Genomic DNA, 20,562 nt, shown 5'->3' on the forward strand with positions numbered 1-20,562 from the left:
AAGCCAAGGAACTTTATAATGTTAAAAAACATATATTATCAATCAGACGCATAAAATTTTCTTTCAGTCCAAGGTAACCGTTTCGTTGCTATGCAAAATATATTTGGAAGCATGATATTATTCCTATGTCAATTTATTATCTTTTTTTAAAAGACAATAGCATGTCTTGTCTGTTATCGCATATTCTTCTCTCTTTAACTTAATTAGTATCATATTTCTCAACGTAACAACTTTGCTCATGAAAGCATTTCGGTTCATGGTTCACGATCTAGGGCACCAGTGCCTCTTCTCTGTGGGTACCAATGGGGCAATTGAAAATTTCCAATTTACTGATATAATTATCAGCTAGTGATTCTGACTTCTATGTCAACTGAGAAACAATTTGTTGTTATAGTCAAGGTCTCTATTCTAATGCTTCATTTGAAGTCCTTACTGAGCACGTCGTCAGATAATTAACCAAGAGCACGCCATAAGCGTGAAGGAAATGTCAAAATCTTTTGAATTTACTGCACTCATCAGACGTTTCTCTTTCCCATGAAAACCCTAAAAAACGACCATTTGCGATCATATGGCGACTAAAATGTATTTGGTCGCTGACAAACGTAAAGAAAACGCGAGAAAAAGTCCTTTAAATCACAAATTCTATCACAGTCGTTATCAAGCTGAGATATATGCGACCATACTGCGCTCTAAAGTCACGTTCAAATAAAATCTATTGTCTTCGTGCATTCATTTTATTGTCTTTATGAAGATGTTACTACGCTTGTCTAAAATAACACGTACCTGAAAATGCTTAGGTTCCGGAAATGTCACAGGTTTCCAATTGTAAAAAAAAATGTAACACTTAACTTTCCCAAGTTTCAAAGGACTATAGTCATGATTTTTAGGTTAAGTTTCATTCAATCGTTAAATGCCTTGTATTCTGCAAAAAGGCAAAGAAGAATGCCAATAGTCCACTTTTCAGTGCATAAAACTCGAGCTATTTTTGCATATCAAAGTGAACAGGGAGAGTTAAAACCATACCTATGTCATTTGAGGCTAAATATGGACTGTTTTTATCATAATATTATAAGCACATAAGATTACATAAAACCTCTCTATTCTTGGTATTTCTTCTTTTAATTATAGAAGCATTGACGGACATAGTTTGATAGTCTGGCTCATAGATAAACATCTTGATAGACAATATAAACATCTTGATAGACAATATATAAACATGTGATGGTAAAATGTTACATTGCTCTGTTCTTAGTAGGTAATATAAACATCTTGATACACAATTTAAACATCTTGATAGACAATATATAAACATGTGATGGTAAATGTTACTTTGCTCTGTCCTTGATAGGTAATATAAACATCTTGATAGGTAATATAAACATCATGATACACAATATAAACATCTTGATAGACAGTATATAAACATGTGATGGTAAATGTTACTTTGCTCTGTCCTTGATAGGTAATATAAACATCTTGATAGGTAATATAAACATCATAATAGACAATATAAACATCCTGATAGACAGTATATAAACATGTGATGGTAAATGTTACTTTGCTCTGTTCTTGATAGGTAATATAAACATCTTGATAGGTAATATAAACATAATAATAGACAATATAAACATCCTGATAGACAGTATATAAACATGTGATGGTAAATGTTACTTTGCTCTGTTCTTGATAGGTAATATAAACATCTTGATAGACAATATAAACATCCTGATAGACAGTATATAAACATGTGATGGTAAATGTTACTTATAAACATCGTGATAGACAGTATATAAACATGTGATGGTAAAATGTTAAATTGCTCTGTTCTTAGTAGGTAATATAAACATCTTGATAGACAATATAAACATCTTGATAGACAATATATAAACATGTGATGGTAAATATTAATTTGCTTTGTTCTTGATAGGTAATATAAACATCTTGATAGACAATACATCAACATGTGATAGTAAAATGTTACTTTGCTCTGTTTTTGATAGGTAATGTAAACATCTTGATAAGCAATATAAACACCTTGATAGACAACATAAACATCTTGATAGACAATATATAAACATGTGATGGTAAAATGTTACATTGCTCTGTTCTTAGTAGGTAATATAAACATCTTTATAGACAATATAAACATCTTGATAGACAATATATAAACATGTGACGGTAAAATGTTACTTTGCTCTGTTCTTGATAGACAATATAAACATCTTGATACACAATGTAAACATCTTAATAGACAATGTAAACATCTTGATAGACAATATATAAACATGTGATGGTAAATGTTAATTTGCTTCGTTCTTGATAGGTAATATAAACATCTTGATAGACAATACATCAACATGTGATAGTAAAATGTTACTTTGCTCTGTTTTTGATAGGTAATATAAACATCTTGATAAGCAATATAAACACCTTGATAGACAACATAAACATCTTGATAGACAATATATAAACATGTGATGGTAAAATGTTACATTGCTCTGTTCTTAGTAGGTAATATAAACATCTTTATAGACAATATAAACATCTTGATAGACAATATATAAACATGTGATGGTAAAATGTTACTTTGCTGTGTTCTTGATAGGTAATATAAACATCTTTATAGACAATATAAACATCTTGATAGACAATATATAAACATGTGACGGTAAAATGTTACTTTGCTCTGTTCTTGATAGACAATATAAACATCTTGATAGATAATATAAACATCTTGATAGATAATATAAACATCCTGATAGACAATATATAAACATGTGACGGTAAAATGTTACTTTGCTCTGTTCTTGATAGACAATATAAACATCTTGATAGATAATATAAACATCTTGATAGATAATATAAACATCTTGATAGACAATATTTAAACTTGTGATGGTAAAATGTTACTTTGCTCTAATTTCATTTTGAACAATGCCCTCTGTAGTTCGGATACTTGTGATATAACCAGAATAAAAAAGAACAATAGTAATTGTAATATATGATAAATAAATATAAAAACTTGAGCCAATTAAATTTATTTGAATATCATTTGAAGATAAAATATTAAACAGCTTTTGTTTTCACTTTGTATGTTAACATTGATTTGTTATGAAAATTACGTTGTTTAAAATTAAATTAAAGATTTGTTTTTTGATTATACTAGTTGAAAGTAGATGTACAAGTATAGGAACAGACTTTAGCTTTGGATCAATACAGTATTGATGATGATCACAGCTCTTATTATCCACCTCTATAGACTACTGTCATTTGATCATGTGCCTTGAAACAGTTCGTTCCTTACACGACTTGATAATATATCAAAGTTTACGTTTTATCACATTTGACGATTTACCACAACTGAGCAAAGAGTTTGCGAAATTTTTTCTCTTCGCACTTAAGCATTAAAATGATGTACAAATTTTTCCTGTTGACATCGAAGTATCATTTCGAGAACAAAAGATAAATTTTTTGCCGGAACTTCAGCTTGGAATAATGGGTACATTCAATCTGACAGAATACAATATAACTTTTTTCAGTGATAACAAAACCGATCAAGTACCGAATGGAACATTATCTCTGTTTAATAACTCCTCATCAACTCGTTTTTATGAATGGGTTTTAGTCTGTTTGTTTATAATAGTATTTATAATGGGGCTAGCTGGAAATGCTTTAGTGTGGTTCTCAGTTTCGAGGAATTCAAGGATGCGATCACCAACTAACATATTTCTAGTGAATTTAGCTCTTAGTGATTTCATGGTTCTATTGCTCTGTCTACCACCGACTGTTGTAGCAGACTATACTGGTATGTGGATGTTTGGCAGTGCACTGTGTAAAATAATTACTTATTTACAGGTAAGTCGACCGTTGTCAACCGGGTTCTCTGCATTCGGCGATGTATCAGAGAGGCTTATCTGGAAGCGATTCACAATTTTGTTTTCTTTTTTCTTCTTCAATATAATCTAACAGGTTTTCTACCACAGTACCGTTCTAATGAAGTTCTACCATAGAATGTTATGTAGGAATTTTCTTTGATAGCGAAACTTTAAGTAAAGCAATATTTGAGTCTCAGAGCGTTTCGTTATTCCACAATTAGTCATCATTGTATCAAGAAACAGGCCCTCAAAGAAACGCTTTGATCAGTTAGATGATTAGAACTGGGCTGTGATGGAGAAATTGTCAGATTATCGTGAAGACGACAAATATTGGGAAAAAAAGAAACTTATGGCAATTTATCCTGGAGATAGTGAAGGGCAGGGATATTGGTCTTTGACGAAATAACAGTAACTACCCATTCGCACCTACGATCTCCCAAAGTTCGGCTACGAATCAAGAGTCTACCCGCACGCTATCTCAACAAATAGCTATAGAAGTTTTACAAGAAGAAAGTAATCATCTACAAATCTCTTACTAAAACTAATGATTAGAAAAGAAAATGCCATTGGGCAAATAGTAAAGTACATGTTAGTATATTTGATAATACGTTGATTAATAATGGTAACAAAAGTAACTGTTTTAATATCCTGAAAAATGTTTTTTTGTGAACAATCTGTGTTTAATCATTTCTTATTTCCCCGAAGACATTAAGAACTTCCTGTTTGAAAAAGAAATACAATTTTACGCCATACTTTTCCAACAGCGTTTAATGATTGAATAACGGAATTCACAATTTTTCAACAATTTACATTTCCATCATCATTTTTTTCACCTGATGACGACAATGTAAATCGTCGAAACGATGTGTACAAAAAAATCAAGAGTTTAAATATTGGCAAGAATATAAATGCTATTTCCTTGCCATTGATTTAAATTATGACAGACGCGTTATATATCTGGTATGACTATTTTAAACTATATTCTATATATAATGACTTGGAGCTGATATTTAATACTGATCAACACAGCCATCCGAAACCAATATTTTTTTCCATGAAATGAATTCGCTTTTTTTTTTAATTCCGTCAAGTATAAATCACTTATCACTTGTTTCCGACTTTTCACATAAATGTAAAAGTACTAATTGGCTAGGTATGGTGTACGATGAAGAATTATCAATACGGTAGAAAAAGAAGAAGCGAATGCTCGAGATACGGCTCCGGGCAATCTGCTGTTTCTATTCTCTATCACATTGATTATCCCACATGTAAGACGGATTTTTTTTTAGCTAAGCCAACCAGTAATAGTGTCCACAGCTAACCGTCGAAATTTGAGCCTTCAAATCCATGAGTGTCTAGAATTATCTGCGTTTAAATGTTGAAATGACAACTCGTCACTTTAAGATGTTCTATGACATTTAGAACAGATATATATAGAAATAGTGAGTAAAATTCCTTGTTTGAAGTATTTATAAGGAACTGTGATTTTCGCACATTTCTAGTACTTCTGGAGACTGTCTCCGGACACAATCTGTTTGTATTGTATCGACAGTCCAGCACCGTACTCTATACTTATTAAAGAATATAATTTCGTGGTTTATTAACGTAATCATTCCATATTTTTGTAATTAAAATTTTAGCCTCCCCAAACGTGTACTTGTTGTTAACACAAGAGAAATACAGAATATCGACATTTATCTTCACATTTGACAGGTTTTCGTTTTCATTGTAAATCCAAACGAATTGGGCTAATAAAACGTCATTTATTGTACAAAGAGACACAACGGCTCCTAAATGGTAATTCGGAAACTTTGTTTTGTATATACATGTACTTAAATTGCCAAAAACCGCTTTTAAGATCCACTAAGGATTTGATTGCAGCACAGGAAATCTTTGACAATAGGCGTATGCTATTTCAATCATATAACAGATTTAAAGTGCTTTCATTTTTCAATTAACATAATCATTGCCAAACCTTGATTTTCTTTTCATTTTTTGAACAACTGCTATAGGGCAAGTCTAAACAGATATTCTGATTTTTTATAATTCGAAAGTGATGTCTATTTGTAGTATCAATAATTTCTCTTTGTAGCTTAGAAAATAGACCAACATTGTTATTTCAATTATTTTCTTCAGAACTAAGGGTTAGGACAAAATTAGTAATTAATTTCTCAGTATACTGGTATGATTTTCTTATAATAAAGTAGATGTGTCTAAAGTCGTATGATCATAAAAAAAATATCAAAGAATTGCCAACGTAATCCAAATCTGATACAAAAATAGCATCTTTCCGGAAGAAGTAACTGTCTTAAACTGGTATAGCTTTTTCCTTCTTTCATATTGACAAGAAAAGGATCACAGAAAACATACGGATTTTACAATGTTCCGGAATAGAAATAAAAATAAAACCTGATAATCCTTGTTATCCTTTCTACAGACTACAATGTATTTCAGAGTTTTTTTTAAAGCGGTAATCGACCTTAAATTTTTCGATAAAGTAACCTGTTTTATTTTGACATGTTTCAGTCTGCGACATGGCAGATTTTAATCAAAATTAAATGATAGATAATGAGTTTAAAACCTTTTCAGTCAATAATAATTGTCTGGTCTAGTTTACCAGGATTCAAACAATACAATACATGTCAACTGGAAGCTTATTCTCTTAAAAATTATTGACTAGTATTTAATAAAGCATTAGAAATGGAAACGAATCAATGGATTAGGAAACGGAGAATTTCAATCCTTTTAAGTCTTATACCTCGAAGTGTTAAGAGATAGACAGATAACAACTTTACAAAGCCTTGAATAGGTCATTTCAATACAGGTTAAAAGGTTCCGTGAGAGGGATGACGTGTAATCAAATGAATCTACGTTTTCATCACTTTACTTGATGAAACCTCCACTATCATGAAAGAAACGTGCAATCGAGGGGGGCAATTTAGCAAAGCACCTTAACAGACGATTAAACGTCGGGAAAGGGACTTTCATGGAGTATTTTAAATTCGAGATTATTTTTGTTAAAACACACAAGTTATAATACGTTACATTTTTATTGCCGTTTTAGTTTAAACGTAGTCGGGTATGTTTTATGGCAAAACGTTGAACAAATACGTCCAAGTTATTTTTCTGGGTCTTCCTGTTGAAGGAAAGAAGAACAAGACTGTGCTGGCGAAGCTGAGTCATAGATCGTCGTTGTGGTGAGTCAACGCGAGTAAGAGTTGAAAAGCTGCTTTCACACACAGCGGTACTAGAACCGAATGTGGCAACGCTTGCAGCCAGTGCATATAATTTAGGGAAAGCCAACTTCTGCTCGTATAGTTTTTGAAGAACAAGATTGTAGTCCTGATTTTCTGTCTTGGCAACGTTATCTTGGAGAAATTGTTTTGACATCTAAATTGTTATGCTTCTCGAGGACCTTTCCAGTATCACCTACAGCATGCTTCCAATCTGTGTAGCCTTCAGTGATGAATTTTTATGCACCCGCAGATGTATTGTGAAACACCCGACATGGAAATCAAAAAGGGGCGTTCTTAACACTGAATACTCCAGCCATGGAAATCGATCATACCAGCTGTTACTAAAATGGCGACCAGACTTCGCTGAAAATTTTATTCTCGATTGCTTTGGAGCGTCTTCTTTTCCAATGTCACCTGGTACTCCTGTCTTTTCAGAGCATCTTGGTACTACATCCGTTGTGTTGCCCGCTGTGGTTTTGATACCATTGTCAGTCGTAGTAGTGTCGGAACCATCAAGCAATTTGTCTTTTTTGATCAAATATTTATACATTTTTCCTACGTTTGGTTGTTTGATTCATATGAATACAATTTAGGATAATATATGTCTATTAGTATTTATAATCAACCAATCAAATCTTTTGAATTTTGAGACGGGACAGATTACAATCCAGTATCAGACCAATAATTTTGTTACCAATGACGCTTTACTGCAGCCTTTTTATGATTTTCAACGAACTCAATTGTATCAAATTTTCTATTCTAATGTAATTAAATTTAAAAATGTTATGAAAAGCTATAATGTCTGGTTTCATCCTCAGCTAAGAATAAACAGAAAGATATTTAAAAACAGTTCTTAGGTATACAGATAGGAATACTTAGTATTGTGTTGAACCATTTCGCATAACGCAGCCCTGAAAGGCTACGGGCCTGGACAGCCTTACTTAATCTCTATATTTAAGATGACAGCAATGACTTATATATATTCCATTATTTTAAAGTGGTACTACGTCTTACAATAAACATAAAATTTAAGTTCTCGAAATGGTCAATATGAGTATATATTCTTCAGTTAACTTGCTTGGTGTCATAAAGTTACAACAGAATCCCTTTAAAATCTGGGAAATTGGAAAATATATAAAACTAAGTAAGTTTTGTGGATTTATCGGATTATATAAGGATCCTGTTATGTTATTTATTTATCTTATTCGTCAAGTTTAAAATTCTTAAATTTTATGTTAATTCTAAGACGTAGTACCACTTTAAACATCAAGAAAATAGGTGAAATACGGCCCAGACTTACTAATAACTTTACTCAAATAGTTAAGTATTTTCTATACCGTATTGTAATAATAAAGCAATTCCTATTGACCTAGGTAGTTCTGCGGACTCTGTCATCAAGGCTAATTATTCTTGTTATTTTTTTTATACGAACTAACGTGGTAAGAAGCCATAATACTCCCTCATCATGTTGGCTTCGAGTTATATCTATCACCTTCGTTTTAATCACATAGTATAGCTTTCTCCTACGATCTTCAAAAACTCTGATAAAGCTGTGATTACATGTAACATGTGTGCGTAAGCGTATCTCAAACTCAAAACGTGATTACATGTGTCCGTACGATAATTCCGCAAAACCGCCAATAAAGTGAATCCGCGTGTGATTGGGTCAAGGAATAAAGAAAGAGAGGAAAGTCCCTCGCAGTAATGATGTCATCAATGGATTCAAATATTTTTGCACCGAACCATCTGTCCGTAGCCGTCCGTAAACGCAAATAATCGCTCACTGATCTATCCACTGCGCTACGGAAGTGTTGAGTTTGAGTAAGCAGAAAACTGGATTTGCCTGGAATTTGGACAGGATTTTCTCTTGTCCGTTTTTAATTGAGTTTGCGTTTGAACTTGAGTTTGCTTACACATGTTATCGCAGTTTTATGGTTACAAAAAAATTCAGGTTTTTTTTATCAGAAAATTCAATAACTACACGACACCGGGTCATCGAGTCATATTGTCATTGGGCAAATCGTGGTATCATTGATATCTGATATATACATTATATTCTTCTCAAAAGAGTTTTGACCTAACATCATCTGAAGCATTACATCGATATCAATTTGATCATCTAAGATTATTTGAAGCAATACATAGATATCAATTTTGATCAACCATGATGGCAAACTAAGATTATCTGAAGCAATAAATGGATTGGACTTTTGATCAACTATGATGGCCATCTAGGATTATTTGAAGCAATACATGGATAACAATTTTGATCAACCATGATGGCCATCTAAGATTATCTGAAGCAATACATTGATAACCCTTTTGATCAACTATGATGGCCATCTAAGATTATCTGAAGCAATACATAGATAACCCTTTTGATCAACTATGATGGTCATCTAAGATTATTTGAAGCAATACATAGATATCAATTTTGATCAACCATGATGGCAAACTAAGATTATCTGATGCAATACACGGACATCATTTTTGATCAACTATGATGGCAATCTAAGATTATCTGCATCAATACAGGGATTACACTTTGATCAACCATGATGGCCATCTAGGATTATTTGAAGCAATACATGGATATAAATTTTGATCAACCATAATAGCAATCTAAGATAACCTGAAGCAAATTTGATATTATAAGCATAATTGGCAAATATTCTACATGTCTCTAGAGATCTCTGTGGTTAGACAGTAAAAATTCTGCCGGAGGTCTGAAATGGATATTTATATGTTAATGATTTTTTTCCGGAATTTTAAAGAAGTTGTTTACTTAACGAGCATGAGCAATGTAGGGAAAAACGTATTATTTCTTATTGAAATCCCAAAACGGATGTTCGGTAAATGTTTCAAACAAGATTATACCGGAAATTGTGTAAAATTTACATGAGAGAAAAAAAAGTGTCTAGTAAATTTCCTTTTTGAGACTACGTAACCTGTTACTTTCTTGTCATTTCGATGCCAATATCTAATGTTAAGATTTCCAATTACGTGTCTCTTCATACCAATCATAATATATTATAAGTGTCAATGCGTTAATATTTCCTCATTGTCTGTAATTATTCACCAGAGTAAAATTGCAATAATTGATGGGTTTCCATATTTTCATTTATGAAAATGACAATGGCTAACACTTATATGAATAGAAAGTAGAAGTATTCTAATGACTTAAAAAATACCAGCCCATAATTAATTCATAATAAGCTAAATAGGAAGAGAATTACCAGCAGAAAAAATCAATGAGTGACTGATCACGAAAGGTCAACAAGTCTTTTTTTTGTTTATCCAGACAGTACGTACATGACATTTAATTGGTTTAAACTCTTATTTCTATGCAATAAGAACATAATGATATGATTAAGAATATATGTGATAAGTCATTAATTTGACACTAAAAAATAAGGAACCCCATCTTTAACCATGGCTGAATGAAAGGAGATCAATATTTCTGGGCTACAGTAGATCTACCAGAGTGTCCTACCATAATGCCTTTACGTATACTCAAATTGAAACCCATAACATACTCTTAAAAGAAAAGGGAGGTAGACAAATGACATCGGGTGATGTTGTAATGTTAAAAGGTTGCACATTGGAAACGATGTACCCATGCTTTAAAACGCTGCTTCTCTACTTAGGAATTCGGGTATCCCTTGAGCGACTAACGAATTCCAAAAATGCTTGTTTTCAACATTTGTGCTCGACTCGGCCAAATATCCCTGTGTTTTGGTAACAGTTCAGTGTTGTTATTTTCGTACATATTTTACGTTTGATCACATCTTATACAATCTGTTCTCCTTATAAGTCATGCGAATCATGATGAAATTCGCCATCCGACGATGATATAGATTAGTATATTAAATTGATGCTAAACGACAAGTGTCAACTGTAACAAATTCATACGGGAATGACAAGACCATAGACAATATATTTATGAAGATCTTTACGTTTGGACATACATCAGTGACACATCCATTACGATAGAGCGGCCCTTGTTCTTTGGAGGCCGCAGTGGCTGAGTGAATAAACCACTTACTCGTTAAGTTTCCTATTCAGAGTTCGTTCATAACAAAGGCCGTTCATACCTGTGTTTTTTTTAGGCCCGGTACTCTCTGTCAGTGATGTCAAGACGTATCTGCGCGAAACCAAATGGCCTAATACCGCTGGCCATGCAGAATTTCACTCATCTATACACAGTCGCATGGCGTAATCCGTCCTCATTAACCCAGTCAGGGTACAAAAAGTAGGACTTCGAACTTCTGACTTTTAATTTTAATTTAACATTAAACGGGACTTCTAGCGTATCTATATAGAACTGATGAAACTCTTTGAACAAGTTATATGGCCCTTGGCTTCAATGGTATTTGCGAAAGTGGTGTTATAATCTACCCACATTTTTCTGACATTTCAGGAAACACAGACGTAAAACGGAAAAAAACAATTACAATCTTTAAGTTTCCCCGATACATATAGATGTACAAAGGTTCAGTTGGAGGCCCTAAAAAATAACTTGAATAAGACCATTAGCGGATATGTAACAATTCATATCTTCAAGGGAGGTAATTCTAATAAAAATAGATATTTCTTTTCGTTTATCTTAAGCTATTTTTAACCAGATTGTTTTAATCATTTCAAAAGTTAGCCAATCACTGGGTACATCTTCACAATGTCAAGCTATTACGAACGTTTTATACCTTGACTGTAATAGCCACGTTCCCGTGTCACAGACGTTTGTAATGAAGCGATTTGATTGTACACAAGTGAATACAACCAATCAGAGACCACGAGTCGCTGCATTCTGTGATACAACAAAGGAAGCTAATGGAGTCAAGGTATAAGATGAACATGTAGATATCGTGTAATGATGTGATGAAAGAAAAATATTTTCTAAATCTTCGCTTGATTAGATCAATAGGAAAACGTCACACAGAGAGAGAGTGGGCATTCAGAATTAAGTGAGCAATTTTTTACATCAGTTTTTACGTCTTCGGAACATTGCAGTCTAATTAAAATTAGACCAAACTTTCGTTCCGCTTTTTCATTAGCTTTTATTTTTAGTATAGCCACTGTGACTATTTTAAAAATTTAAGGTAATAAAAAAAACGGAACGAAAGTTTGGTCTAATTTTAATTAGACTGCAGAACATTGTCAAATGGACTTACCACAGAAAAACTTTTCGGTTTTAACACGTTCCTGGTCATAAAAATAAAGTGTTCAAAAACACGAAATTCCTAATTTTGTTATAAATATTATATAAATTCATTTCAAAGTGATCACCCATTGGCTATGTTAAGGTGGATTTATATTTCTGACGCCGTCAACTGCCATAATATAGGCCTACGCGAAAGTCGGCGATTGCCAGCGTTCGTCAGCGCATAGGTTTGTACTAGCGAGTACTCGCCGTATAATGGCGGAAGTCGGCGTAACATTTTCAAAAGTTCAACTATATTGAACTTTTACGACGTGAATTTGCAAACGCCGGCGTTTCAACCAATCACAAGAACACAGACAATCAAAAATTAAAAAAGGTCGCGCTTCTCTGCGTGTGTTTATAACGCTTGAGCGCGGCAATCTGTTGGCAATCGTCAGCTGACCCCGTCAACCAGCGCAAAAATGATATTCCAATTACGTATTATAGAAACTAGGATTTATTAAAAAAATATTCATGGGATAAGAATTCTAATATTCAAGAAATTGAAGTAGAAAAATGGGAATGGTTTTTGTCAGAAAGAGGAATAGTTTGACAGTTATTGCCGAGACTTACTGAATCATAAACGTAGGTCGGCTTATCGACAGGAAATTAGATTCTAACCTGTTTAAGAAACAGAGAGGTTACGTTCTACATAATCAGTTTTAAACATGCTCTTAATATTTTCATCTGAAAAAATCTAATGATTAAGTAATTATGTTGTGTAAAATATTGGACGAGTTTACAGTGGCGGCACGAGAAGTACCCCTGGAAGTACGGGTACAAATAAGGGGCAGACTGACTCTATAGGTGGTCAATTGATGGATTCCAAAAGGGACAAGTCATGCCATAGGGTTTGAGGATGTCCTCCTCATAGAAAAAACTTAAAATTAATTTCGTGCATTCTGACAACTTGGTATTTATAAGTAGCATGTTATGTAGTGTAATTGGATTGTCGTGTCCGACATTGATTGATGTTAACCACGATTGATGTTATAATAACTAATACACGGAACTGAAAGGTTGAAATTCCACTTTTTCTCTTCTGTAGTAATATTGGCGCTACTTAAGTTCTGCATTTCTTTACGATTTTAACTTTTTATCCACTTTAATATGACAGGATGAGACAATATTCTGCCGGAATCTCAATCACACTGTTAAGAACGTATCCTTTCAGATTGACGATCTTTCATAAAAAAACCCTGTTTTTCCAGAGATCGACGGAAAAGATCAAAATGAGCAAATAGAGAGCAGAACATATTGATTTTACACATTCTTTGTACAGAAATCAGAATGGGTTCGCCAAAATCTCTGATTTACTGTCAAAAACGTTTAATACTAGATACAAAAATTACCCAAATTGCTTTCAGATAAATAAGATTGAAGAACAAGGGCAATAACCCATAAGATTTTTTTAGATATTATTTTTAAATTTTCGGTAAGGATTATAGAGAGAATAAGTTAACGAACATGGACCATAACTCATTTATTTCCACAGGAAAATGAAAATTATGTTATGAGTTATTGCCCAGGTTCTTTAGAACAGTAATATCGGTGATCAGTTAAGAATCGTGCCTTCGTGGCTTCCGCACTAAACCTCAAACTCGTTCTGATGGTAACAAGTCATGAATTTTTATTTATGATTTTCATTTCATGTGGGCGTATAAAAATAACTATAATTTGATGATGTAGCAGAATTTGACCTGGATATCTTGTGTAATAAAGACGTAATTAGTAGCGACAAGCACGACATCGACTATTTAAAGAGTGATAACGGATAAATATTTCTCTTGGTGATGAGTAGTTTCCGCCATAGATTATTTAATAGTACTACTTTATACTAGTTATTTCGAGAAACAGCTATAAATTACGTACAAATTAACAAAGAAAGCTGCAATGTAAAATTGTATTTATCGACGAAATCATCTTAAGGGATTGTTAAGAGGTTTTCTAAAATTCTGACATGTATTGAGGACACTGATAGCATCGATTTGCATCATTTCTATTCTCAGTCAGACCTCTAAACTAGACGTTTTATGACGCAGCTATCGCAAAGGCCCTTAGACATTAAAGACGGGTTCCCTTATTTTTATTTATGAAAATGAAAATGCTAATATTTATATGAATAGAAAGTAGAGGTGTTCTTATGACTTGCAAAAATACCAGTTTGTCTCACCTGTCCATCATAATTTATAATTAGCTAATTTAGAAGAGAATTACCAGCAGAATTCCAATGAGTGACCGATCAAGAATGGTCAAAAAAGCTTATTTTGTTTCTCCAAACTCTCATACATGAACAACTATGATATGTTAAAACTCAATATAATTCAATAAAAATACCAATTTATCAAATATTTTGCTTAATTTGACACTAAAAATATACGGAAAGTTTTTGCGATAGTGACGTCATCGCAGACATCTGACAAAAAAATTGATCTGATGCAAATAGAAGCCTTAAATAATACACATAAAGAAAAGCCAGAAAACTTTTTTTGAAAACTATTTTAACATTAAACAAAAGTCAACGCATGCTTGAAATGGTGGGCAACACATCAAACATAAATTGATTGGCTGCAGCGTTCAGAGCACGAAATGTCCATTAGTAACCTATATTCTGTGCTGTCACTTGATCTATCTTTATCTTGATCGATGAAGTGATCTCCAAATGATAAAGCAAAATATTTTCTTTTAATTATGTCCTAGACTTAACCTAATTGATCAGCTAACTCAATAGGAAAATGTCCGTAAAACCATTTGAATAATTAATGAAAATCGACCATTTGATTAAATTCATTAGGTCATCATGCAGATATTTAAAGTCTTGGTGAAGTAGCGTAAGCAGTGTAGGAAGGTTGCGTACCATGTTATGTTATGTCAAAACGCATGTGAGTGAATTAGGCAAAAACACTGACGACGGTGCGACAATGAACACCTTAAACAACACTTTACCTATGTAAATGCTGTGGCGTGCATTGTTTGAATATAGCGTTATTTATGTACAGTGAGCGAACAGGCCTCGAACGGCAGGATTGCAGGAAAAAATATGTAATCGAAAAGATATTGCAAGAGTCGTAACAGCGACATCATTTGTAGCCATTGTTCTGGTAAAAACTAGGTTTTTGGTGAAGAATGATGCCGTTCAGAACAAAAATTAGCCGCTATACAAAATTGTTTTTTGAAATTCAATGGCTCTTAAATTTTTGAAGTAACCTAGGTAACTAGTACCACCTCAGAGACCTAGCAAATGTCACAGACAGTTTTATTTAGTAGCATTTACAATATCAGCGGTGGATTCACAGCCCGCTGTTTGTTAAAAAAGCAATTTGAAATATTTAATCCTTTTAGTTTGATGTGGTAGTAGAGGGAGTGCCTCGGTGACAATGAAAAGTTGCTTTTACAGTGTTTCAGAACTAAGATTTTGACCCGCCCCCCGAACGAAACAACTCCTGTTCACGTGGATCTTTCTACTAGCTGATCTTTGGCCAAACTACTGGCCTTGATTTTTCCCATTTTTACACATTAATATCCTCCACAGTTGTGGATCGAAATGAAATGGGCTATCCTACCAAAATTACCCACACAGCATGGCGTTATATTCCGTAGCCAATTCAACTTTGATAACAATTCCACCAGAAATCATATCAATCAGATTCTACTGAAATCAACTTTTTTTTACTTTCAGAAAGTGTCAGTATTCGTGTCGGTGTTGACATTAACAGCTATCTCTCTAGAAAGATGGATGGCCATCTGCAGACCATTGTGGTTCCGGCAAACATCTTTGAGATCACGTAGAATAATGGTCATAATATGGATTTTGTCGTTAGGGGCCGCTATCCCCGATTTAGTAGTTATGACTACAATAAATGTGTATACACCTTCAGGAAATGTAGTGATTTGTCAACCGGGGTGGAATGAGTTTCAAGAAAAAATAAATTTGTTATTCATGTTCAGCGTATTTTACGTTATACCACTCGGCATTATGACATTCGCTTACACTAAAGTGGCTTGTTGTTTATGGAGAAGTGCCTCTTCTGAAAACATCGAATCAGGTAATTACGGTAATTGGCTTTTAGATACCTTGTCATATCAAAGATAAAAGACTCTAACTGTTGTTTTTTTTTTTGCTTCAAACGATTCCCCAGCGATATTAACACCAGTCTAAGCTCTTCTGATAAAAGAAAATGATTTGGTGTTAAGAATATGTCCTTAGGTTTTAAAAAGTTATTATGAGGTTTTTCACATACAAAACCAAATACATGTAAAACAAAAAAGTCTATAAGGTATATGAGCAATGTTATTGCATCTAATTACCTGTAATGAAAATGACAATCAGCACAAAAAGGATTTTTCGCTGGTTTTTCAACGTCGACCTTATGGTCTGCAGTGAGAACAATTGTGCCAAGTCGCTCGATATAGTCGGCTTGAGTCCACAATTATATAGCTACACCGATTCTAATTTCAAGCTACAACTGAATCTGATCACCAATCCGAGCTGTTACCATTGACTATAGAAAGCCAAAGCGGAACTATTTGCAGGATATGAATAATAATTTCTTCTTTATAGTTAAATTTGTTCCTGGTGTGATGAATATTATCTTAAATAGATATTTCTATGACATTTTTTTAGTGGATAATGAAATTTGCTCCTGGTGTGATAAAAATTACGTGACTAAAATAATTATGATTTATTTTTTCAAAAATGGAAATAATAGGTTTCAAGTGAGAATATAACGTTCTGACATAAAAAGGTCACACAGACAAGGTGATTTCATGTCCAGTGAATATTTTGGTTTTGGCTTGCCATAAAAGCTCAGATGAAATGCTAAGAATCGCCAATCGACCAGAATAAAACCTAGGAAGTTGGTCTTTCAACATTATAATCGTTAGGCTCTAATTTGAATATATTTTTGTTATATTTCAGCAGTTGCAAGTATTCCACGAGCTCAACTTAGGATACGAAAGCAAAAAGCAAGAATGTTGATCGTTGTTGTTCTCATATTTGCTATTTGCTATTTACCTGTATATATGTTATTCATTTTAAAGTAAGTCCTATTGTATTTTCGATCTCTGAATACGACATCAAAGACGAATCAATGATAGCGATTTCAGATGAAAGAGACCAAACATGTTTTCTCTATGTAATGTATTATGTAAATGTCATTTCTAGTTTTTCTCGCTTCTTCTAGGCATAAAGAAAAAATTCATAAAGAATGAATTTTGACATTTCCGTTATCCTAATACATCTTTCAAAATGATAGCGTAAAGAAAAGCTTAAAATTTAATTGCGATTTCCAACAACTTCTTAGTGGGTTAAGACCTTATTTTTTTTTTAGCTCAAAGCAAGCATTATCTTCAAGATAGACATCAAAAACTCAAAATGTTCGCCACAGCCACATTTCTCGTTCGATAGCAGCCATTCGATCGTAATGTACGCCAGCGATTACGATCAATCTTGGCCCTCGACAGACTGGCTGTAACCGTTATGGCTTATTGCTTACAGTCTTTGATTGACTATAATCCAAATACACACTTCCGTGACACAGAAAGGATAGCTTTTGCAGTCAGGGTATAAGACGAAGTTCATATTAGCTTGACAATGTGAAGATGCCTTTAATACTGTAATGATGTTTTGTTTTTATAGGTGTACAGGAGTAAGAATCTACATCTCCCCTGGTGCCTTCAAGTTGGTTGTATTATCAGCACATTGGTTGTGTTACTTCAACAGTGCCATTAATCCAGCTATTTATAATTTCATGAGCTGTAAGTTCTTCACTCTTGAATTTGTCGTTGAGTGATCACATTTGCCATCTGTGATGTAGAAAGTAATAAGTCACAGAAGAAAAGACTAAATAAATGTTAATCTGAAAGTTAACGGAATGCAACGTCTTAGAATGGATATAAATTTAAATTCTCAATCTTGTCCAATAAATTCATCAGCGGACTCACCTGGTGCCATGACTGTACAGCAGAATTCCTCTATAATCCGATCAGGTATTCTGTTGTTAAGTTATGACGTCCACTAATGAATATATAATATACTCTTAGCAATGGCGCTCCAAAAGGGGCTATCCCCCACTTCCCTCCTCTAGAAAAGATGCTGTCCGGCTTTGCCCCACCCCTTCCCAGTTTCAATTAACATAGTGAAAGAATAGCGTTTGTCCTCCTAGAAAATTTTGTAGCCCCTTCATCTAATGTCATCACGCCACTGGCACCTAGAGATTACCAATAAAAATGCATTGAAATGATAAGGTCGACCGTTTGACTGTTTTATCCTGACAGCAAAAATGCTTGTAACATAACTCTTCATATGAGCCTCCTGTTAATTTCGACTGAACCGGCATCGATCTGGGCTCATTTTAGCTTGATTGTTATATGCCAGACAATCAGATGACATATTCTCCAGTAGCTCACGGTGTAATTAATGTAAGAAAATGAATCACTATGATCTGAGGACATTCTTATGCGTGACGAGTTTAAGGTACAACCAGACTGAATATGTTTAGAAGTACAACAAGAGTTCATATTTATATCACATTCATATCGGCCTGCCCTACAACTATTTTAGTCTGGGTCATGTATTACACTAATTCCCAATTCAAATAGTGACTTAATCCGATGGTCTTTCACCTAATTGGACACCAAATCAGTTCATTTGGTCTCATTATTGCGAACTAAAGGTGGGGAACGCAGCATGTCAAATACACAGTCAAATTCTAATTTTCAAATCAACTTTTTTTGTACAATTTTTTCCCATATTTACGAGTAACTCTGAAAAAAAACCCAAAAAAACAACGCGGCATGAATGTATCGAATGATTAGCACACTTGTTACCAGTCAATGTCAATCGGGTTGAATTCTCAAATTAAACTCTGATTGGACGATAAAATTTTGCTCCCAGATCATATTAAAGTTCATACATAATCAGTTATCCTTTAAGGAAAACAATATATTAATCTGTTTAACTCAATTTAACTACTTAGACTTCCTTTCCGCTTTGGTCTTCACCTTAAGGCGGATCATTACCAATCAAGCTATAGATTATATAAAGTGTATTATTACTGGTTCGGAAAACTGTTCCCAAGGACAACTCAAGATAGCAAACGCAAGACAATATTATGGTATAAGCACACCTCTTTATTGAAATATTCAATGGTTGAGCCTGAACCTGAACAGCTGATGCCAATCTGCAACTGGTATAAAAATTATAATTTCAGATTTATTAAAGAGATCATGTATACATACCTACAATTTTACAATAGCTCCCATTTTGGTGGATTTCCCTACACCTTGCAATTAGATACAAGTCCCTTGATACTAGGCCCGTAGAAGTGGATTGTCACCCCCTACAAAATTCTTACATCCTAATGATATCATCACTGAAACTAAAAACACACCCCATTGCTCCTCCTGATATCTCACTTACACCTCCGATATCTTACTTGCTCCTTTGGATATCTTACTTGCCTCTCCTGATATCTTATTTGCCCCTCCGGATATCTTACTAGAATCTCCGGATATCTTACTTGCCCCTCTGGATATCTTACTTGCCCCTCTGGATATCTTACTTGCTCCTCCGGATATCTTACTTGCCCCTCCGGATATCTTTCTTGCTCCTTCGGATATCTTACTTGCTCCTCCGGATATCTTACTTGCCCCTCCGAAAAATCTACAGGCCTGCTTGATACTTCAATTAGATGCACATTTTAGTTGATTTTTGTTGATGAATTTGTGTATATTCTAGGCACATTTCGGAGAGAATTCCGCCAAGCATGCAGAGCTTGTTGTGTTAAAGAAAGACAGCACAGATTTTCTGAAGGTAAACCATATTAAAGTATATATAGTATTGCTATTATTGTTTGTTTGGTATATTTATGTCTGAAAATCAGCAAGGAAAGTAGACGTTAATGTAGGAGAGTAAACAGAAAGTCAAATAGGAAGAGAAAGTCAGAAAGGAAATTAAAGTAAACTGAAAGTCAAATAGGAAGAGAAAGTCATAAAGGAAAATGAAGTAAACTTAAAGTCAAACATGAAGAGAAAGTCAGAAAGGAAATGGAAGTAAACTTTAAGTCAAACAGGAATAGAAAATCATAAATAAAATGGAAGTAAACTGAAAGTCAAACAGGAAGAGAAAGTCAGAAAGGAAAAGGAAGTAAACTGAAAGTCAAACAGGAATAGAAAATCATAAATAAAATGGAAGTAAACTGAAAGTCAAACAGGAAGAGAAAGTCAGAAAGGAAAAGGAAGTAAACTGAAA

At 33.7% G+C, this 20,562-nt stretch overlaps 1 protein-coding gene across 1 annotated transcript; it reads left to right on the forward strand.

Annotated features, from left to right (window-relative positions):
• Window positions 1–3,495: 3,495 nt before the first annotated feature.
• LOTGIDRAFT_162749 (hypothetical protein) lies at window positions 3,496–20,138 on the forward strand (the record flags this gene model as incomplete). The annotated part of the gene is made up of 5 exons (XM_009058749.1): window positions 3,496–3,855; window positions 15,991–16,357; window positions 17,230–17,350; window positions 17,950–18,068; window positions 20,050–20,138. 5 exons carry the CDS (start codon window positions 3,496–3,498, stop codon window positions 20,136–20,138), a joined length of 1,056 nt encoding a protein of 351 aa, XP_009056997.1.
• Between the last annotated feature and the right edge of the window lie 424 nt (window positions 20,139–20,562).

This window comes from Lottia gigantea, assembly GCF_000327385.1.
Source record: "Lottia gigantea unplaced genomic scaffold LOTGIsca_35, whole genome shotgun sequence".
Classification (NCBI taxonomy): Eukaryota; Metazoa; Mollusca; class Gastropoda; family Lottiidae; genus Lottia; species Lottia gigantea.